This window comes from Euleptes europaea, chromosome 3 (assembly GCF_029931775.1).
Source record: "Euleptes europaea isolate rEulEur1 chromosome 3, rEulEur1.hap1, whole genome shotgun sequence".
NCBI classification, from domain to species: Eukaryota; Metazoa; Chordata; class Lepidosauria; order Squamata; family Sphaerodactylidae; genus Euleptes; species Euleptes europaea.
In genome coordinates, this window is record NC_079314.1 from 70,697,923 (window position 1) to 70,721,295 (window position 23,373).

The 23,373-nt window shown below is 41.1% G+C and overlaps 1 protein-coding gene across 3 annotated transcripts in view; it reads left to right on the top strand.

Moving 5' to 3' along the window:
• The window catches only part of HMGA2 (high mobility group AT-hook 2), a 152,514-nt gene that overhangs the window by 10,047 nt on the left and 119,094 nt on the right, over positions 1-23,373 (top strand). For 2 of the 3 annotated variants that reach the window (XM_056847535.1, XM_056847534.1), the window contains exon 3: positions 6,371-6,421. The exons of the other annotated variant lie outside the window; for it this stretch is intronic. In XM_056847535.1, coding sequence (XP_056703513.1) covers positions 6,371-6,421 — 51 coding nt within the window. The remainder of the gene's footprint in view (positions 1-6,370; positions 6,422-23,373) is intronic. 3 annotated transcript variants of the gene reach the window in all.

Genomic DNA, 23,373 nt, shown 5'->3' on the forward strand with positions numbered 1-23,373 from the left:
TGATCACAACCAAAAACAATTTGCTGATTGCCTTACTCTTGCCTTACTCTTGGAGAGGCAATGGAGTGGTCTGTTTAAGTATATATACTTAAGAAAGCCCAGTGTTCAGAGAATGATTTGTAGAATGTTGGGGATTAGTTCAGACGCATGATACATGTTGACCATGTATTGCTAGTCTAATGCCAGTATTTGACACAATGAACTAGTGGTATATCTTATAAAAAAGAATTTGTTAAGTCATCGTACAAGAAAGAAATGAGCCACATATATAAGTGACTTCATATTTGACTGATGGAGCTTCTTCAGTTTCTTCAAAAGATACTTTATCTAACAGTGCAGTCTTAAACAGAATTACCATTTTTAATCTTAAGAAGAGTATAAGTGATGTCCAAGTTGCAACTGAGTTATAGTGACCACAGCAAGGGGCTTTTGAGGCAAGTGAGAAGCAGAGATGGGTTGCCATTGCCTTCCTCTGCAAAGTCTTCCTTGGTGGTCTCAATTCCAAGTGCTGACCCTGAGATCTGACAAAATTGAGCTATCCCATGCCGCCTTCCCCTGGTGAGATGGTACCATATTTTTATTTTCTCCAGGGAATACTGGCAATTTTAAGTAAGTTAGAGGTTGGGTAAGTGGCAGTTTTCCTTTTTATGGTTTAAAGCTGGGTCATAGTAAGGAAACATACCCAACGAGCCAGGAATAGGTGAAGATTTGTGGTTGTGAAGAGATGGAATTTAGCTGAAGCTTTTCACTTGAATTTTGAGCAGGAAAGGTTTGGCTATTTGAGAGGGACAAAGTAGTGTGATCCTAAGCAGAGTTTCAGTCTTCTAAGTCCATTGAAGTTGCACTGTTAGCACTCTTAATTCTCCTGGTGGTTGCACCTGTGCTGTTGATAACAGAGGTGGGCTTTTCCATATACAGTAGCAGGATGAGCAGCCACTAGCAAGGGTATTAATAGGGCATTCATGTGGTGGTATGTGTTACAGGTATGAACATTTGCCATCTATATTAAAAAAAACACTATGAGAAGTGTCAAGACCTATTGTAACTCCTGTCTTGCCTTGAAAGAGCTTTCCTTGTTATCTTTGAGATGTTTGTTCTGTCTGGAACAATCCCTCATTGTAGCCATAATGTTACTGTAACTGATGGAAAAAAATATAAATTTTGGTAGCCATTTTTTCTTCCAGGAAGCAAAACTGTGGCGATTTCTGTGTTTATCTCCTTTTAAAGTTAAACAGTCCAAGAGGAGCTTTCAATACACCACTAGTAATTAGTCATGTCTTTTGTTTCCTATGTACTAGTACTATCCTTCCCAACCAGCATTATGTTTAAAAAACAACAACACACAAAAAGAATAATTCCAGATGCTAAATGAACTCTGTTCATAGATCTCTGGTTGTACTGTTTACTTGGAACTTATATGTTGCTTTCTGTCTCCAGTCAAGGCACCTAAGATGATTAACATTTCATAAAATCATAAAACCATTTAAGGAATCCTCCAAGCCTGACAGCTAAAAACACCACAGCCCCTGAAAATTAGCAACAAAGAGCCACAACCAATTAAGCTACAGGTAGGTTGTATACCTGCCTGGATTATAATAAGGGTTTAATCTGTACTGGAAGGCCTAAATAAAGTCTCCAGAAGTCTCACCCCCTTAGGGAAGGCAACACAGTAAGGTCTCATGTGAGTTCTTGTTAACCTAACCTCAGACAATGCAGATTGACACAGGAAAGACTTATCCATCTATCTTAGCACTTGGGTAGGTTGATATAGGTGGAAACAGCCTTTTAGGTACTGTTTAGGACTTCAAAACCACTTTGAAATGGGCCTGGAAACAGACTGGGAGCCACTAAAGTTGAAAAAGCCAGTAGTTTAATATGTTCCTTGCAGTGAACCAAGCAGGGCTCTAAATGCTGCATTTTATACCCACTGAAATTTCTGAGCTGTCTTGAAAGGCAGTCCAATTTGGATGTTACCAGTGCACGTTCAACAGTGCCTAGTTCAGCTTTCTCCAGGAGTAGCTACATCTGATAAACTTGGCTAAGCTGGTAAAAGACCTAGCAACTTCTATCATTTGTGCTTTAATAGAATTTGTAAATGTTTCTCCTTTTAGCACAATTTTTTTAAAGCCCACGGTAGTCAGTTTTTTAGCACCTGTTGTCTGTTTTGTCTATAGCATCTTGTGATATTAGGTGGAGATGATATGAAGTTACCTTACAGCGAATAAGACCATTTGTCCATTTTAGATCAGTATTGTCTATTCTGACTCGCAGCAGCTCTCCAGGGAGAGAGAAAAGTCCCAACACCTGCCACCTGATATCCTGTAGATTGCTGTAGACTGAACCTGGGACTTTATGCATACAAAGCAAGTGCATGGCCATTGAGCCACAACCTTTCAAATAGCATGACTATTGTTTTTAGGAAGATCCCATTCCTCTTTTAGTAGGTAAATGTGTTTTTAGATCTGCTGTACTTGCATCTGACAAAAATATATTTTAAATAAGCTGAGGGCACAATCCTGAAGATAACTTTTAAACAAGCTCAGAATCCGTTTATATCATTGTAGGAAAAACTTCTCATCCTCAGAGAAATATAGTTGTATTTTGTGGCTTTGTGGTGTTCTGTTGTGTGATAGTTTTGATACTATGTTATACAAATTGAATAATGCCAAGAACTGCTGTGCGCTCGTGGATCAGGGCAATGAGCGAGATCACATTCTTTCTCTTCTCTTTCCCCAAACCACTCTCACCTTCTGTTCTTCCTGTCCCACCTTCCTCACTCTTCTGCTTCATTCTCTTCACAGGGAAGTCCAAAAAAAGTAAAAGAAATAACCTTATGGTCACTTATCCTCCTTCTACAATTTGTTATAATTGCTCCCCATAGAACCGGTTAGATAGGGCAAAACTACCTGTCTATTAGGCATCAATTCCTACCATGAATTTCTCCATATTTTAACATTAGCATTGCCACTTTAGAAGGGAAATGCAATGTGGTATTAATAGAAAATTCACAAAAATCTCAAAAGTGATGGGGCAGAGGATACAGGGATGAAGCTTTGGATTTGTGCAGTGACTTGCAGAGCTGGCTCTGCAAAAATGAGTAGAATTAGGTATGCATAAAGGAATGCTGAAGATAAGTAAAAACATTACTTTAATGTTGTCTTGAATCTTGGGAGTAATGCCCAAGTCATCCTGATTATTATAACTGAGTTCCTTTGATACATTTGAGAATTCCTTTTGCACATTTGGGTTTTCGTTAAGTTGTTTGCAAAAGAGTGATGATGGTATAAAATTGTAAGAAATAATCAGGATACTTGAATTATTAGCCTTATCATTATTTAAGATCATCAGAAGTCACTTTCATAAAGAAGTAAATGTGCCTGTATGATTGAATACAGTGTCTTAAGTTAAAACTACTATGAAATGATGGCTGCTGTGTTTGAAGAAATCTCCACTGTAACTCAGAGTGGAACTCAATTACAGATCTATTTGCTTGTGTAGGCAGCCACACAGCGTCTTTAACAAATGTTGTCCTTAGAAAGTTTCATCTTACACTCAGTGCTGGTATAAATGATTAAAGAGGAAGTATGCTTTTTAACAAGTTTGAAGTGATAATTTTGCCCTTCACTAGTGTGAATTTTATATTTTCACACATTTTTTTGGTGATGTGTTGAAGATATTTAGCTACATTTATAGTTTCCAGGGGTGTAGAAACTGGCAGCAGTATTTTCTTGGCTCTTAATGGAATTCCCTTTACATGGCATAGCCATGTAGAGGGATTTGCCAATAAGTAATGGATACATTAAGATGATAGATTCCCAAAGGAAAAACGAAAACACATGCACATACTATTAATTACAGTGTATAGGCACTACTGGGATTAGAAAGGATTTCTTAAAGCTTACAATTATGAGATGTATGATAAAACTGTGATAATCGCAGCTGTAAAGGGGGTAAAAGGAAATTTCTAAATCTCCCAGTTATGGAGAAAAGCTTGAAAACAAAACTGCAGAATGCCAAAAAAGAAAAAAGCCAGAAACCAAATAGAAACAAAATTAAAACCAATGGATTGTGATTGAGTGAACAAGTCTAAACATGTTTTTATATTGTTAATTTTTGTTTTGAATTTTGAACATTTTGCTTATCAATATATGTAATTCTCAATGTGGTGCCACCTGTGGATACTTAAATCTGGAGATTGTGGCCATGAACAGACACCACAGATCTTTCTGTACACCTGAGATGAGCCCCAGATTTGCAGACAAATCTGAAATACAAACAAACAAACAAACCCCCCCAAACAAAAAAAACCCCAACAATACTGGAGGGGTTAAACCCCATAAGCACCTGTACCTTTAAGAAACAGATGTGCTCAGTGGCTATTGCTAGGCAAGCACAACAGTATTGCCAGCCTTCAAGTCTTGGCTTCTGTCAGGAAAAGGCAGGAGAAAAGGGTGGGACCCTATGAATCAGGCAGCAACCACCAGGCAACTTGCTACCACATGACTAAATGACTCACTCAGGCTTGGCTACTGATCAACAGCAGCCTCCTCATAAAGTCAGGATGGTGTAGATCTGGGAGATCCAGGTTTGAATCTCCACTCTGCTGCAGTGCTTGTTGTATGACCTAGGGCCAGTCACAGACAACTTCACAGGGTTGTTGTGAGGATAAAATGGAAGAGAGAAGAATGGTGTGAGCTGCTTTGGTTCCCCATTATGGAGAAAGGCAGGATATAAATGAAGAAAATAAATAATAAATATAGCTGAAGATAGGGAGACAGATAAATCATACATTGGTTGGTGTGTGAGAAGCAGACAAGGAAGCAAGGAAAGTTGAGGATATGGGTTTACCAGGAGGGAGATAGGAAACAGTGTGGGGAGGGGAATACAGGGGGAAATGAGGTATCCCCCACAAGTCCTTGCAGGTTCCCCATTGCACAAATGGCCCTAGCTCAGCTAGCACTGTATACTTTGGGCCAGAGTTTTCTCAGGGAAAGTCTGCCTGGGGAGGGAAGAAGGAAAAGCTGAATACAGGGGGGCAGATAAAGGTAAACTGGCTTGTGGGTGGGAAGGAAAGGAGGAAGCAGAGAAGGGGAGAGGCTATGCTGATGTTCAGGGAAGGAAGGGAAAGAGGAAATAGTGGGGAAGGGGAAATGAAATGCACCCCACAAGTCTTTGTGGGTCCCTCACTTGTTGAATTCTACTTGCAAGCAAGCTGGGGAAAGTTTTGGTCCAATTTACCTCTTTTTGTCCTCACATGTAGAACCTCACTTTTAAGCAGGAACAATGTAAAGTATGTTTGTTAAACAATGATAATTAGAAGCATGAGCTTCACACACAAAATTCAGATCTTGTTCACCTAGAAACTCATTTTATGTCCTTACACTAGTGACTGACCTTCACATAGCCCTATCTTGTTATAACCACATGTGTATAAGAATATTAAGTTTTTGTAAGTCATATTGATATTGGGGAAGCGCTGCCTAAGTACTAAGGTTGCAGTCTTACGCATACTACTGGGGGAATGGGGCAGATTGAAATCAGAGTGGCTTGCTTCTAAATAAGAATGCATAGGACAGGGTTCTGTTTATAGCTGATTTGCACCAAGTATGACATTTACTTATGGATGTAAATGCTGATGGTTCTGCGAAGACTCATGAGAAATCACCTATTTTTAAGGGCTTACAAGTTCACACATTTCTAATTATAGATTTAATCTATTACTGCTTATAAAATGAGAATTGGAGTTCTGAATGTGAATTAGTATCAGCAATAAACAAAAAAGTATGAACGGGGATGGGTGTTGTATGGGCCAAATTCATATGCATTAAATTGTTTGAGTATGCATTCCCAAAGCACTGAGTAGACTGTATCCAAGTTAAGGAGTGACTTTTTGTTGTCTGATTTTCCTACAGCCCCCATCTTTTTGTATACACTGTCATTGCTAATATTTTGAGTTTGTTTTGGCCCACAAAACAAAGACTTATGTTCTTTAAACAGATATGTCCAAGGGATAGTGTCTGTCAAGTATGTTGATTTGTTTTTCATAAATTCTTATCAACAGTCTAGACGCAAGGCGAACACAAGTGAATAGTCTATCGTTTTTTAAAAAACAGTTTCCTTCCTTAAACAAAGAGGTTCTCAGTCTGTTTTATGAAAGGATGGGAGCAGCATTGCTCCAAAAGGGAGAAATGAGAAAGAGAGATAACAAAGGTATTCTCTTGGTGTCTCCCATATAATCAATAGATAAATAAAATGAACAGTGTTTTAGGAAATATGTACTAATGAACAAAACCACCAGCATTGCCTAATAATGCAATATACTGCAGCTCCAAATATTTTGGCACTATATTACATCTCTTTCTCTTCACAGAAAGCAGGAGCCACTGGGGAAAAACGACCAAGAGGCCGACCGAGGAAATGGGTAAGTTTTTCTTTATGTTCTTCAAAAGACAACTTTAAGGAAGGCTAATTGATTCCAGCTATTTTAATGAAATGATCAGTATGGTGGAATGTGGCAGGTAGCCCACCACTGACAAAATCTGGGCCTGTGAATACTGTAGGTAACAAAATTCCAGTTGGAGGGGTTCACAGGACAGGGGAGAGGGAGCTGCGCTTTCTCCTTTTCCAAATATAAACAGATAAAGTGATACATAAAAACTTGTTCCTTTGGCTAACTTATCTGTACCTAAGAACATGTTATCTATTTCCTGGAGATTTCCCCGGCTCTGGTAGAGAGGTGTATTCTGAAGTTCTGTGTTTCACAGTGCCCATGGCCCTGATCTGGATAAGGACCATGCTGTGTGGAGAGAGGGGGCTTAGACTTCCCCCTGTGTTGTTTGCCCAACCAAAAGAGCCCCAAGAGCAGACTGTACTTGTCCTGTTATGGAAACATGATGTGTAGTTTTTTCTTTTTTTCTTTTTTCTTAATGAAATCTGAGTAATGTCCTGAGCTACTTGCCTGCCTGCCCGCCCTCCCAGCATGTTACCATGCTTTCTTTGGAGCTAGAAACAGAACATGGACTAGGATGCACCCCAGAAATGAAGCCATCAGCTAAGCAGCACAGGACTATCATTTGAAAAAAAACTTAAAAAAAAAAAGCCTACAGCAGATCTTTTTGTGATTTCTGTTCCCCATGGTTTTCGAGGGGATACATGAGCTATTCTGCAGCAGGTGGCAAGCTACCAACAGTGTACAAGTTAATTGTTGGAGACCCCTGTTGTAGCTCATCAGTACAGATGTAACCCCCAAATGGGCAAAGTGAAGCTCCCTGCTGGGCCATATCAGGTTGGCAGAATGGTGGAGGGAGGGAGCCTAAGCTCCCTGATTCCATGCACTGTGGCCCCAATCCGAATTGGTAATGAGAATTGCAGAGCACCCCACACACACATACACACACCTGACCCTGGCCTATCTCTGGGGGAGACATAGTCTATCAGTAGGCTCTCAGAGTGATGCCCCCAGTGGACTGAAGAAGATGTACAATACTCCCTTTGTGGCAGCACTGAGCACCCAGCAGCTCCTCCTCCTCTTCCTATCTGTTTTCTTCCACTGCTGCCAGCCCCTTCTCCTAGTGGGGGCCTCTTGACCTGGGATTCCCTCTTCTGTCATTCTTCCAACAGTGGTGAAAGGGACAGAAATGAGCTCCAAATGAGCTCTGTAGTAAGAAGCATCAGCTGCCAAAAAAAGGCATTGGGTCAGAGGAGGCTTTGGGGGATGTAGTCCAGCTGTAATGTCTTGCTTATGGCCCACAAAAGCTTAGAACAGTCAGTGAATTCATGAAAGAGTTAAAGCAAGAAATCACAACTTCCTACATTGACAGGGCATTCCTAAGGAAGTCTAAGCCCATTGAAATGAATGGGCTTAGACTGGAGTAACTCTCCTTAGGAATGCATTGTTAGTGTCTGGTCATTTGCTCCAAGACACTTTACTACTGTTTGCTGGGAGGGACAGCTTGTGCGAGCCTTATCAGCTTGAATGGGCTTTGGCTTCTCTCTCTCTGTCCCTCACGCTCTCTCTCTCTCTCCCTCGCTCTCAAAAGAAGGGTGACACAGATAATTTGTTGGGTAATTCAGTTACAAAGGTTAAAGCACTGGTTTTATCAGGCATCGGAAAGTGATTATGAAAGAGGATAAAATTCAAATGTGATGCATGCAAGATAAGGTTCAAAAACAAAACTCCTTTGTCTCTGTCGTAATGTTCTGTAGTTTCTAAGAAACACCACACCCCAAAGAAACTAAAAGACATTGGCAAACTTCTACCAAACACTACACTGATTTATTGATCCTACCCGGGCCAACTCATTATACTAGGTAGGGCTGGGCCCAACTGAAGTGATTTTGCACCTGCAGGCTACCTTGCTTATCTAAGTCAGTGTCTGAGATAAGGCTTGCACTTCCCATGACCCCCACCCTGCATGAGGTGGCTTTTAAGCAGGGCTAGAGTGAGGCATGCAGAACAAATGCGAGAAATACACTGATGCACATTCCTTCTCACACACGCAGGGGACAAACCTAGCCCTGGTTCACACATATATGTGGGGAATGAGGTGGCAATTAGAAGACAGGCCTGAGATTGCAAAATTGTTTGCGCTACTTCAGATGGGAGATCCTGGAGGATCAAATGTTCGAGTACTTAGCTGTGTTAAAATTTCTCTGCAAACAGAAAACCAGCACAGCAAGCAAAGAGAGTGGACACGACTTCTCTCTCTGCTTTGATAGCTTTCAGTTCCCATGGACTTTTTGGGAAAGAATGGTAAAATCTGGAATCTAGCACCTGCAGTCTGAAGTAGTGCTATTCGTTCTACCACCTCAGGGCTTTGCCATCTCGTATGAACTAGGCCTTAATACATAACACAGCATTGACTAGTTCCAGCTCTATTATTGCACTCTGACTTCAGTGCATGTGTGGGAAGACCTCGTTTATGCCTTCTCCATTCGTTACCGCAGTGGCCATGACTTTAGCTGAGTTGAGATGATGAGAGTCTATGTCATCTCATCAGAGGATGAGTGAAAGTCCTGTGGATGAATCTTTTTGCCACAAAATGAAAAGAATGGGATGAATTGGGTACTTTAAAGAGGAAATTTCTCTAGTGTGTGCCAGATAATATGTTGACAGAAGGGACAGCAGCCAGAATCCAGTTGACATGTTAGTTTATCTTGGGATTGACACACATTGTGCTCAGAGGCTGGTTCCACTTTCTGGAGGTGAGAACAGCTTGGCCTAAAAGTGAGAGGTTCCACTTTTCTCCGCTGTACTAACCAGTCATTAACCATAGGCGGCATTGTACCCTTCAGTTAAGATGACAGTTTTGAAGGATCTAGTCAATGGATTAGACTCAGTTTACGCCCAGCTAGGATTGCCAACTGCGTGGAGAAAATTGTCCTGTTCCTTTAATGGGCTCAACGGGACATTGTTAGGTGATTTTTGTTTATCGTCATTTGGAGAAAAACTTCAGTTGTCCATTTCTACACATTTAAATTTTTATTAAAGGGACAAGACATTTTTCTCCAGGCCTGTTGACAACCCTGTGCTGTGCATTGCCATACTTTTTTTTTTTTGTACTAAGATTTTTATTCCACATTTTTCCAGGTTGCTCAGGGCAATGAACATGTTTCTTCCATTTTATTCACAACAACCTTTCAATTAGGTTACACTGAGGGAGACACCCCAGTGAGCATTATTGCAGAATGGGGATATGAACCACGGTCTCTTCCAGTCCCAGTCTGACAGCTAGATTCGAGCCCAGTAGCACCTTAAAGGCCAACAAGATTTTTTGGGGTATGAGCTTTCGAGAGTCAAAGCTCCCCAAAAGCTCATACCCTCCAAAGTCTTGTTGGTCTCTAAGGTGCTCTGGGCCTTGAATCTAGCTGTTCTACTGCAGACCAACATGGCTGCTCTATGAAACTGACAGTCTTAACACTACATAACACTGACTTTGTAATGTGTTTAAAGTGTCAAGATGTTCTTTGTGTTGTAGCCCCAGATTTAATGCATTTTCTGAAGAAAAAGTAGCTAGAGTAATAGTTTTTACAATCTGTCTATTTTGGTTTGGATTGCATACTGAATAGCAGTAAAAATTAAGTAGAGTGAAATTATTTTGTTGGAGAATTTAGCTGAGGGAAGAGATAATAATAATAGCTTTTACTGCAATGAAGCATACTTTCACATATCATACTTGTCCTTGAAATCAGAGATCAGGGGCTAGAGCAACTTCCCTATGAGGAGCTCTTAAAACACTCAGAGCTGTTTAGCTTAGAAAGAAGGTGGTTAAGGAGAGATTTGATAGAGGTCTATAAAATTATGCATGATACGGAGAGAGTAGCAACAGAGAAGCTTTTCTCCCTCTCTCATAATACCTGAATGTGGAGGCATCTGCTGAAGCTGGAGGGTGAGAGATTCAAAACAGATAAAAGGAAGTCTTCACACAATGCATAGTTAAATTGTAGAACTCCCTGTGCCAGGATGTGGTAATGGCTGCCAACTTGGAAGGCTTTAAGAGGGGAGTGGACATGTTCATGGAGGATAGGGCTATCCATGGCTACTAGTAAAAATGAATACTAGTAATGATGCATACCTATTCTCTACCGTATCAGAGGAGCGTGCTTGTTATATTAGGTGTTGTGAAACACAGGCAGGATGCTGCTGCAGTCTTGTTTGTGGGCTTCCTTGAGGTACCAGGTTGACCACTGTGTAAACTGACTGCTAGACTTGATGGGCCTTGGTCTGATCCAGCATGGCTTTTCTTATGTTCTTATGTTATCGGTTCACATAGACAGTGTGCAATCTGAGCAGATATAGCTCCTCTTCAACCATGCAGGTGTAGGGAAAAGCTAGTGTGAACCATATGCAAGTACAGTTAAAACTTTCTGATGATCACAGTGGTTGGAGCTGATCATGGAAAAGCCATTCATGGGATTTAGGAGTAGGGCAGTGTGAAAACTTGTGCCATATTTTAAACTATGTTTGTGGTATTATTACTGCTATGAAACAGTGCTGTTTTGTTAAGAAAACCCAGTAGTTCTTTGTGAATGTGGTTTGCACATTCAAAAGAGGGTTCACATCCATACCTGAAAAAGATGTGCAACTAGAACAGATCTCTCTATTGAAGTGACTGGCTTAAGAAGAAGCTCTGTATATGTATTAAAGCATGGACAGAGCAACGTGTGGAGGACTGAGAATAAGCAAAGTGTAAAAATCAATGAAAAATGTTGCCCAGTGTATTTTAACAGCCAGCATCTGATTACAATGCATCTTTGTTATGCAGGTTTCATTTAAGCTTTTAAATCATATTGGAATTAGGATTTTTTTTAATCCAATACATTTACAGCTAGAATTACACTATTATTTGTAATAGAGGTTGTGATGTTTTTGTGTTTTTTTTTTTAAATAATTCTTAGGTTGGGGTAAAAGGTGCAAAATTACATGTGGCAGGTATTTTTAGTAAATCTGCATTTTTTTGTGAGTGTAGGATTCTGTGTCATATGTTGTTCATCAAACTGCAAAGTATTATTTCTGCTGTTTCCTTCAATATATACATGCAGAGATGCATTAGCTAACAGACCTCTGTAGAAATTGTGGTAGCCAAGTCTTTCTGCCAGTTCAAATTATGTTGCATCTGGTTTTTCACATTTTTTGAAAGTGTAACTAAATCTATTGATCCAATAGTATATCTTTCTTTAAAAAACTAAAAAAGAGAGCCTGAAAAAGAACATTTCTACAGCCATGCATGGTAATTATTAGTTCTCCTTTAATTACCAATTCTCTTGATAAAAGCCCCGTGGCACAGAGTGGTAAGCTGCAGTACTGCAGTCCAAGCTGTGCTCACGACCTGAGTTTGATCCCGATGGAAGTCAGGTTCAGGTAGCCAGCTCAAGGTTGACTCAGCCTTCCATCCTTCCGAGGTCGGTAAAATGAGTACCCGACTTGCTGGGGGTAAAGAGAAGATGCCTGGGGAAGGCACGGACAAACCACCCCATAATCAAAGTCTGCCTAGGAAACGTCGGGATGTGACATCACACCATGGGTCAAGAATGACCCTGTGCTTGCACAGGGGACCTTTACCTTTTTTTACCTTACCTTGAAAAGCAGTTGGTGAAAGTAAGGATCTTTCAAAATAAGTTGTCTTGTGTTTGTGTGGCTTCTTGATGTTCTGTGTATGTAAAGCCATTTCCTTTTTTGTCCCTCTGCCATTAGCACTTTACATGGATGTCTTTGCACACAGCCCAGTGCTGTATACAGTGATGTGTGAACTGGGAACTAGTAGGAATGCTTACAGGACACAGCCTATTTTTTGCCTACCTTTCCTTAACTTTCAAACACTGAATGCACATACCATGATCTCAGTATTATAGGAATGAGTAACACTAATGTGGTTGAAAGTGGTATGTTGCTTCCCTGACATAAGCCAAATCCACTTGAAATGTAAGTTCTCAGATTTTCTGATATGGTTAGGTCTTTTAAGGAGGCTCAATTACAGCAGGTTTTCAATAATCTTAGGGTACAAACTGAAAACTGACTCATTAGTCTGAAATCTGACTAATGATAATGCTGCAGCTTGGTTATTACCAGGGGCTAGGCAGAGCGTGCATATTAGTCCCATTCTGCAGTCACTCCATCAAGTTACCAGTGTAATTCAGAGTATTGACTCTCACCTAGAAACCACTTCGTGGCCTTGGCCCCTCATATATGTGGGACCACCTCTCCCTCATGTTCCACCATGACAACTTTGCTTACCAGAGCAGGGCCTTCTCCAGGTTCTGTTGGAACATGAGACTGCACATGGCAAGCAGATGTAAAAGATCTATGTGACAGCCAGGTGATTGGTGGTGTCACATGACAGCTCAATGACTGAGCAGAAAAACTGGCTTGTACTGGACTGAGCTAGATAGTCCTGGAGACAAGGCAGCCAACAGGTGATTGGCTGAGAGACTATGCCAGATATGTATATAGGTGTGTTATATATGTATTGGGTTGTGGGTTGTGGAGAGTTGATGACCAAGCGGAGCATTCTGTCACTGTGAATAAAAGAGCACTTTTGTACTACGTGCTGAGTCTTCTGTGCTTACTCGCCTGTAGAGCTGCAACGCTTTCTAACACACGCCAACAGGGTTATGGGCCCAGAACAGCTCAACTGCGCTACATCCTGGAGGTTCTGAGCAGAGGTACTATCTGTGGAACAAGGGCTGTAGTGAGCAGAAGGCGAGTGGATGTCTGAGGTTGAGTCAGACGGAGCAGAGGAGGTGCCCAGCAGGTCTGTCAGCAGCAGTGCGTCTGAGGCGGAGGAGGAGAGCGACACGGAGCAGGAGCAGCAGGGAGCGGGAGAAATTATGGCTCAAGCTGCAATGTCCTTGCTTGTGGAGAAGCTCACTTCTACCAACTACAATGTGTGGGCGTTACGAATGCAACACTACCTTAAAAGAGAGGCACTGTGGATTTATGTCTCCAACCCACCGGATCCTGAGACGCCGCAGGACGTGGTGAAAGATGAGAAGGCACTGGCAAGCATAGTGCTGAGCGTGGCTGACGACCAGCTTGTCCATGTGACGGGAGCTTTGAAAGCGAAAGCAGCCTGGAACTCATTATCTCAGGTCTACGTCCAAAAAACAGCTGGCTCTTTGATAGCCATAACGAGGCGTTTGTACAGAACTTTTCTTTTGCCGTCAGTTCCTGTGAGAAACCATATAAATGAACTGACTGAATGTTTCCAAATGCTGGAGCAGAGGGGGAAGACTCTACCGGAGGATGATAAAGTTTATATACTCCTGAGCTCTCTGTCTGAGCAGTATAACATGCTAATTACAGCTCTGGAGTCGGTTGAAATTGATAAACTAACTTTACAGTATGTTATTGGAAGAATTTTGGAACATGAAAAGAGATTGCTTGCAAGAAATCCTGAGAAGCCTGCCAAGCCGGAGGGAAACCTGCCAAGCCAGGAGACGCGGAGGTTTGCCGGCGGAGAAAGGAATGCGGAGCAGAGAAAGCCGGGTGATTTACAGCAGCACGTGGCTCTGAGGGTCAGACGTTGCTACATCTGCAAGGCTACAAATCACTTAAAGCGTGACTGCCCAGAAGCAAGGAAGAAAAGCCGAAGGGACCAGTCGTCACGTGAGTTTGTGAGCGGTCAGAAGGCATCATTGGTGCTGACTGAGCACAGTGACACAGCCGGTGTCTGGATTTTAGACTCTGGTGCGTCACAGACCATTTGCCGGCATCAGGAACTTTTAAAAGACACACGGGACTCAAGTTTGCCGCACGTAAGCCTCGCTGATGGAAGGAATTCTGAGGTGACACGTGAGGGGAGTGTGTGGTTCCCAGCTTTGAACTATACATTTAAAAAGGTGCTATGTGTCCCTGAACTAGAGAACAATTTGCTAAGTGTAAGTGCCCTTGACAGGGCTGGATATACTGTAACATTTACAGACAAGGCTTGTAAGATATCCAAAGGTGGGAAAGTGCTTCTTACAGGGAAAATGTGTAATAATGTGTATGTGGTAGAAAATAGGCATGTGGAGGCAAAGATGATAACTAATAAGAGCCCCCATGACAATTGCATACATCTGCTACATAGAAGGTTGGCTCATGCAAATTATGAGACCATAAAGAAAACGCTAGCCTTACTGGGGAAGGAAAAAGTTAAAGAGTGTGGGAACTACCTGGATTGTGAGGTATGCAAAAGTTCCAAATCTAAGGCTTACCCAGTGGCTAAGCATAGTGAGAGACTCTCAGACACTGCATTAAAGGTAGTGCATGCAGATGTAATAGGCCCCTACAGGGAGAGTCACTCAGGTAACCATTACGCGTTGATTCTGGTGGATGATTGCACCAGATTCTCCTGGGTGTATCCTTTAAAAAAGAAGTCACAGGTGTTTGAAACATTTAAGTATTGGGCCAAAAGAGTGCAGAAACAACTTAAATGTACCTTGGATTCTCTCCAAACAGATTTTGGGGGAGAATTCATGTCAAATGAGTTTAAGAAATGGTTGCAGATGCAAGGTGTGAGGCACAGAGTTGCCAACGTGGCGGTGCCAGCAGAAAATGGTGTTGCTGAGCGACATGGGGGAATGCTACAAACAAAAATGTATTCCATGTTGCAGGATGCAGGGTTGCCAATGACATACTGGGCAGAAGCAATAAAGGCCGCCTCCTATGTTTCCAACAGGATCTGGACCAGGTCCATACAAGACATACCTTATAGGGTTTTGTACCAGAGGGATCCTAGCTTAGGTTACCTCAGAGTGTTTGGTACAAAAGCCTGGGTTGATGTGCCAATATCCAAGAGAAGGAAAGGAGGAGCGAGAGCTAAAAAACTAACCTTCCTTGGGTATCAGTCTGGCATGAAATCATACAGGTTTGCTGATGAACATAATTCTCTCAGCTACAGCAGAGCTGCGAATTTTTGTGAGGGTAATAACTGGGCCAGAATTCATGGACAGGAGGAGCCAAAAGAAATTGGGCTACCATTGACAGATCTCTCACAGGATGCAGATGGGGTGAAGCAGGAGGGATCTCCTCAAAGGGCTTCATCGCCAAGGGCTGAAGAGGGGAGACAGATTCCTAGGGTGTCAAGCAGGAGCACTAAAGGAATTCCCCCGGAGAGGTATGGTTTTGAGACCACTGATGTAAATCATGTACAAGTCAAAGAACCAAAGAGCTTTCAGGAGGTAATGGCTTTGGAAAGCAGGGAAAAAGAGGCCTGGCTAGAAGCCATGCAAACTGAGTTTGATTCCCTGAAAGAGAATAAGGTATTCTCTGTAACAAAACTGCCAGCTCAAAGAAAAGCCATAGGGTGCAGATGGCTTTACAAAGTCAAACAGTGTCCAGAAGGGAAGATACTCCGTAAGGCCAGGCTTGTGGCTAAGGGTTATTCCCAAGTTGAAGGGCAAGACTTTGATGAATTATTTGCTCCCACTGTGAAGGCTGATACTATAAGAGCTGCATTGTGTAAAGCTGTCAGAGATAACATGTTAGTGCACCATTTTGATTTCACCACTGCATATCTGAATGCAACAATAAGTGAAGAAATATATATGGAGCAGATCCCTGGGTTTGAATGCAAGGGTAAACAAGGAGTATTAAAATTGCATAAGGCTCTGTATGGATTAAAGCAGAGTGCACGTGCATGGTCCCAATGCATTAGTGAAGCATTGGCAAATCTTGGGTTTAAGCAAGGTGTTGCTGATCCTTGTATGTTTACCAAATGTGTAAAGGGCTCTGACTGTGTTGTATTTTTATATGTTGATGATCTTTGTTTGTTGTGTCATACAAAAGAACAACTAAACTGGTTTAAGGAGGCAACTGGAAAACTGTTTAAAATGAAGCATCTTGGTGACATTCAAAATTATCTGGGGGTAGAAATTACCAGGAACCCAGAAGGATATTTTGAATTGTGCCAGGAGAAAAAGATTGAACAGCTCCTAGAAAAATTTAAAATGACAGAGGCCAAAAGCACTGAGACTCCCATGACAACAGGGTATGTGAAAGAGGTGGATGATAAGGTATTCCATGATAAAAATCAATACCAATCGTTGGTGGGTTCATTGTTATATCTGTCATGTTGGACAAGACCAGACATTTGTATGGCAGTACATTTGCTTTGCCAGAAATGTGCATGTCCATACATGAAAGACTGGAATGCAGCAAAAAGGGTGCTGCGATACTTAAAAGGCTCAGCTTCAGCCAGGTTGTGTTTAAAGGCTGATGCAGAGGAAACAATCACAGTGTATAGTGACTCCAGTTGGGGGGAAAGAGAAGAAGGAAAGTCTACCACTGGGTACGTGTTATTTCTACATGGGGCACTGGTTATGTGGAAGTCTTTAAAACAGACTCATGTAGCTACCAGCACGTGTGAGGCAGAATATTCTGCATTAAGCGACAGTGAGATTCAGCTGGAATGGCTGTGTCAACTGGCTAAAGACCTAAATCTTGAATGTGAAATGCCTGTAAGTGTTTACTGTGATAATACTGCAGCACAGCAATTGGCTGGATATCAAGGTATAAGAACAAGAAGTAAACACATCACAATAAGATACCAGAATGTCAGGGAAGCGGTAAACAATGGTTTAATGGTTCTGAAACATTGTGCTTCAAATGTAAATATTGCTGACGTTTTCACCAAATGTTTGTCTACTGAAAAGTTTGAACTATTTAGAAGCAAATTGGGGCTTGCAATGTCAGTCTAGGAGGAGTGTTGGAACATGAGACTGCACATGGCAAGCAGATGTAAAAGATCTATGTGACAGCCAGGTGATTGGTGGTGTCACATGACAGCTCAATGACTGAGCAGAAAAACTGGCTTGTACTGGACTGAGCTAGATAGTCCTGGAGACAAGGCAGCCAACAGGTGATTGGCTGAGAGACTATGCCAGATATGTATATAGGTGTGTTATATATGTATTGGGTTGTGGGTTGTGGAGAGTTGATGACCAAGCGGAGCATTCTGTCACTGTGAATAAAAGAGCACTTTTGTACTACGTGCTGAGTCTTCTGTGCTTACTCGCCTGTAGAGCTGCAACGCTTTCTAACACACGCCAACAGGTTCCACCCTGCAAATGGGCAAAATCAACAACCAACTGTACACATGCATTCTTTGTTGTGGCCTGCATCTTATGTAATGGCCTCCCTGATGAGGTCGGGATGGCTTTCTGCAAACTATGTAAAACAGAATTAATCAAGGTTTTTTTCTACACAGATAATTAGGACTGTACTGTAACAAAATGCTTCAGAAAGATGCTTTGGTAAAGGTATAGAGACTGGGCTATACTTCTGTGTATAGTATGTACTGTCTGTTCCTGTATCATCATAGTATGTAATTTCTGCATCATTTAACATGTCATGTTAATACCTAAGCTTTGTTTCAGCTCCATTTTCAGATTTCTGCAATCCAAACCTTATTACTTTGTTTATTGGATATCCCGTCTTATTGTTTGTATTTGATTTACACTGTCTAATCTGCCTTGAGTCTCAGTTAGAAAGGTGGACTATCAATAAATAGATACAAAGAAGATACAAAGCATGTAGTCAGTGATCAAATACCATGAGTAGCCGGAGTAGCATTTTAAAAGGCAGCACAATTTTAAGTGGCTCCTGCAACAAAGGTGGACTTGTTTGAGCTTTCTGTCACAATGTTACTTCTTGATCTATGCTAATATTTGCTCATGACATGAGCAGGCGCTTTTGTTAAGAAAAATAGGTTTTCAGGACCTAGGGATCTTTTACATGCCCTTGAACCTTTTCAGTCTGGTTTCAGGTCTGGTTAAAGAACAGATTTACTTGGTTGATGTGGTCTATGAGCTCTATTTGCAGATGGATAGAGGAAATCCCCATTCATGAGTCTTGCTTGATTACTTGGTACAGTGGCACCTATGACACTGTTGACCTTTGTTTGTTGAAGTGCTTGGAGAATGGAATAAGGATTACTTTAATTTTACTTGAGCAGCTTTTATCTTATGTTGGACTGTGTTCAGGACTGAGTAGGTAGCTTGGGATTCAACTGGTGGTGTTCTGTGCATGTCTGTGCATTTCAATATGTATGAAAGACCATTGACCATCCAAAACTTTGGACTTGAGTATTGATGACTCTCAACTATACTTTTCTTCAAATGTCCAAAATGGCTGTATATCTTGTGCACCCTGGTCAACAGACTATCAAAGAACTAGCTGAAACGGTGTGTGGGGTACATACATTTGTCAAACTCAGTTAAGGGTTTGGGTTAGGGGTGTGCAAAACAAATTGTCTTCTTTTCGGATTCCAATACCAATATGGTATTTAGATTTTGTTTTTTTTGGGGGGGGGAGGGAGATCTGCATTTTTTGGGGTCCATTATTTCCTGTGGAGAAACTTTCCAGGTGGCTTGCGGGGGAGAGTTGTTTTTGAAGGTATGGGCACCAAAATTGCAACAGAGCTGCTGGTGTCTGTCCTTTGAAAAAAAACACACCCAAATTTCAAGTAGATTGGACCAAGGGACCAATTCGGTGGGCCCCTGAATAGGGTACCCCCAGCAGTCCTTCATTATTTTCTATGGAGGAAAAAAAAAACACCAAGCTGCTTCCAGACAAAAGCCATGCCTGCAAGCAGCAATCACTGCAGCAATCCTGGGAGACTGGCATCCTGGTCCCACTGCTAGAGTCTATGCCAACCTGGATGGCATGGCATGGCCGCCAGCCACCATGTCACGTATGCCGGCACAGCCCTTTCCTGGCCTCCAAAGCACTTCCGTCCTTTCAGGTCAGGAATGGGCTGTAAGTCTCTTATAGCCTAACCTATTTATTTATATTTATTTATTCCTCATATTTATAGCCCACCCTTATTCCCAGCAAGCTGGGCTCAGAGCGGGTTACAACAATACATAATAAAACACCAGTTAAAACATACCTTAAAACCTCATAAAAATTCTGTACTCCATATAATTACTTCAAACAAGATGGCATCCGGTAGTAATAAATAGCGATCACTAGAAAAACCTGGACAGGAAGTGAGCCCCCATAAGCCAGTTGGGGGAAGGATGGGGAGACCAGCAAATGATGACAAGGGGGATAAACTCGTGGCTGTCCTCAGTTGTAAGCCTGGCAGAACAATTCCATTTTACAGACCCTGCAGGGCCCTGATGTTACTAGAAAGACTGTTCCACCAGGCTGGGGCCAGGGCTGAAAAAGCCCTGGCCCTACAGTTTGGGTTGTTGCGAGGATGAGGAATTGAGAACCATATATGTGGTTCTGAACTCTTTGGAGAAAGGATAGGATACAAATATACTAGCTAGATGGCAGTCAAAGGTGCCTAACAAATTTTTCTGACCCTTTGTTCTCATTAGTTTGTGATTTTTGAGCTGCTTTGAGTCCTGTTTAGATGTAATATTTTAAATAAACCACTCCCATATTTAGTCCATGTCAAGAACTGCATGTATCAAGTTGACATGCAGTGAATTACTTGAAATGTTATGCTTTTATGTCATCATGCACCAACGTCACAGGTTTGGATAGGCATGTCAAAGGATGGGGGCTATCTTTTTTATTTTTCCCTTACCAAGCATAGGGCCAAATACCATCCATACTGATTCAGGACTTCTCAGTAGGGTTAATTCACATAAGAAATTGCTTGTCATGAAGTGTATAATAATCACAAGTGTAAAGGCATGCTTGAACCCAATTCATTTGTAAACTGATCTAAATTTGTAAACCCTAACATTACAAACAGAAATACCAAAGCCATGATCAGTTTTTAAAGGGTCCTGACTGTTAGGTATCTTTTATTAATTTATTAAAAACCAGAGTCTGGTTTCTGCCTGTGATGGATATATTGGGTCAGTACTTGTTGGGTCAGTATTTGTGACACTGTGAGAGTTCCAAATGTGATTGGTCTATGTTTAGGAAAGTGGATTATGAATCAGGATTCCTGGGTACTATTACTAGTTCAATGAGGTGTCAGGCAAGCCACTTACTATCTTTAGGGCTAAATATATCCCTATAACATATAAGGATTCCATTTATATATATGATACTCTGGGAGGTATTCCAAACTTCCTTTGGCCTATTCTCATGAGAGATGTAAGTTTAGTCATAAAGTTTGCACAAATATGCTTCTTTTAATAGTTGACTTGATTATAATAAATGTTGTTGTTGTTTGGTCTCTTATTAAGCAGAGGTTTCGGTGATGTATATAAAAGACATGTGCAACAACTAAACTAAAACTTAAACTTAAACTCCATTTTCTTTCAATGTAATAAGCTATGTATGAAAAAATGGCTTCTGTTATTAGGCAGTGGTGCACTTGAAAAATTGAGAATGGTTTCTAGTTTGACATCACATACAAGGTATTTTTGCTTTTATGTCAACAATAAAGTATTTTATGTATAGCCTGCAAATTTTATTCGGTGCTAGGCACAGATTTTAAAAGGTAAAACTGACTGCAAGGAAGTAGTGTTACACTGTGACAACAAAGGAAAGAAGAAATTGATTTAAATAAGTTCATGTCAGAACTTGCATCATCAATGAAGGACAAAGACATAGTTTACATTTTTTTTGAAAATATAAATAGGTTCACTCAAATACCAAGAACCAAAGTCAAGGGTGGTAGAAGAATGAATGTGGAGGCCATTGTTGAAGATCATGCTTCCCTAGCCAATAGGTATATAATACATGGTCTGAAGCTTTTCTTTAAGGAGAATCTGATTCCATGGAAGGTCATAATGCTGGTTTCCCCTAGGTTGCACTCTGATGATGTAGCTTAATTTCCTTTTATTAACTATTTATTTATTTAGAAAATGTATCAGTTATCTCTCCAGAGACCTCCAGTTGTCAATCACAGGGCTTATTTTTTTCTAATGCTCACTTGGAATTATCAATTTCAGTAAATGGTGGTGGTGGTGAACAATTTTAAGGCTTGAGGATTGACTTGAGTATCACTGGTTCTTTAGAACCACCTGTGCATTTTTAAAGTATGAGCTGGAAATTAGCAGCAAGCTTGGTTTCACCAAAGTTTGACAGAGGCAGCAAGGAAGGGAAAATGCCTAATCACCTGTCTTCTCCATTGTCAGTACATCCCACTGAACCATGTGTGTATTTAATCCATTGGTTTTCTTAAGGTGGAGTGGGAATCATTAAAAAAGAATGATATAGAAGTCTTTTAGTTTCCGTAGATCCCTATGTCTCCTTTCACCCTCCTGTTAACATCACAAATGCGATCTGAGGCATTTTTCATTCCTGTTGCCCATCTCCCTTCCCCGAGGCATGAGTTGAAGCAGCTGGGTTAGGTGTTCTTTCTAAATTTCCCCCTTAATATCAAAATCATTAAAATTCCAGGGAAAGCAGCATTTGAGGAGGTCTACTGCATTGCAACTTGGCATCTCTATGGAAAAGTGACCTTTTTAAAATGCAGGAGGAGTAGGAGGACTGTGGTCATGCTCAGTTAATACATGAGAGAGATTCACAGAGGTTATGAACGTAGCTTTATGTATATGTTCATTGTTCTCTTCCTGAAATCTTCTAGTGCACTAAACTATAGAATTTCCTGCATTTATGGAACATGTTCCATTTTGTACCTTATTTGCATGGTTGCTTGAATTGCTACCTCTCTTGGTAATTTAAAGTACATGCTTGCTGAATTCGATAACTGCAGAGGATATATGTGCTGCATGAAAATTACTTACATTCCAGTTTTTATAAGCCAGTAATAAGAATTTTAACTATTTAATTTTATTTCTAGGCCACCCTGGCACAGAGGCTCTGAGTATGTTATTACATAATGTGAAACACCTTGAGGCTACGTGTTCGGAAACCCCCTTGTTAGGGTCTTTGTTTAAGCTTTTCATACTCAATTCCCTGTGAGGTTCCTTAATAATATTTTGGCCTGTTCCTGTTTCTTTCTGATTAGCAGAAGGCTGTTAACCATTTAGGGTATTCCTAGACAGTACAACAGCTCTGTTGTCTGTCTGTCTGGAAGAAAATATTCTCACAATGTGCTTTCTACAATAGCTTCCTGTGCTCCCTGATCCATGTCATAATGTACTACCTGGACCAGGAAAGCTTCCTCAGTCCACATCCAGAATAAAAAACTGTAAAAGGCAGAAATGGTGACAAAGTACAACACAATTTCTGTCATCTTGGCATACACATTGAATCTGCTCCATTTGGGGGCTCATTAGTCTTAGCTTTTTGGCTATCTTTTGAGGGGCACTAAAGAAAATCATGCCAAATGGAGGGACTTTATATGACTTTACTATTTATTGTATGTGTGTGTGTGTGTGTTAAGTGCCGTCACTTCTGACTCATGGCGACACTATGAATGAAAGCCCTCCAAAATGTTCTATCTTTGACAGCCTTGCTCAGATCTTGTAAATTGAGGGCTGTGGCTTCCTTTATTTATTTATTGTTGCCGGCTTTTGCATGTTGGTTTTGTTATCTTTGTGAAAGGCAGGTGAGAGGTATGAACCACAGCAACAGTTGCCATATTTTCAGCTATACCTTAGCTAATTTGTTGGATTGAGTTTCCAAGTTAAGGTTGCCCTCTACCACCCAAACAGGACTCCTAGTATGCTGGGAATGCATAGCAGCAGCTTCTTATAGGGAGAAAATAGGTTAATTAATTCTCGCAGTTTCTTGGTGGCCTGTAGTGCAATTGTAAGCAGTTATTCTGAGTTACATTGACCTCACTGGACATAGAAGGGTGTAACTTGTTCAGGATTGTACTTCCAGTCTCGGTTTAGTATGGGCACATTCCATCATAATCTGATAATGTCTGAAATGTGGCAATTACACAGTAGGAAACCTATGATGTGTTTACTTCCAGTGCTGTCAGCTCTAGGGAGGGGCAGTGCTGGCATGTGTCATATACCCCTCCTGTGTAGTCTCTACATTTTAGATGTCATTTGGAGCAATCAGCA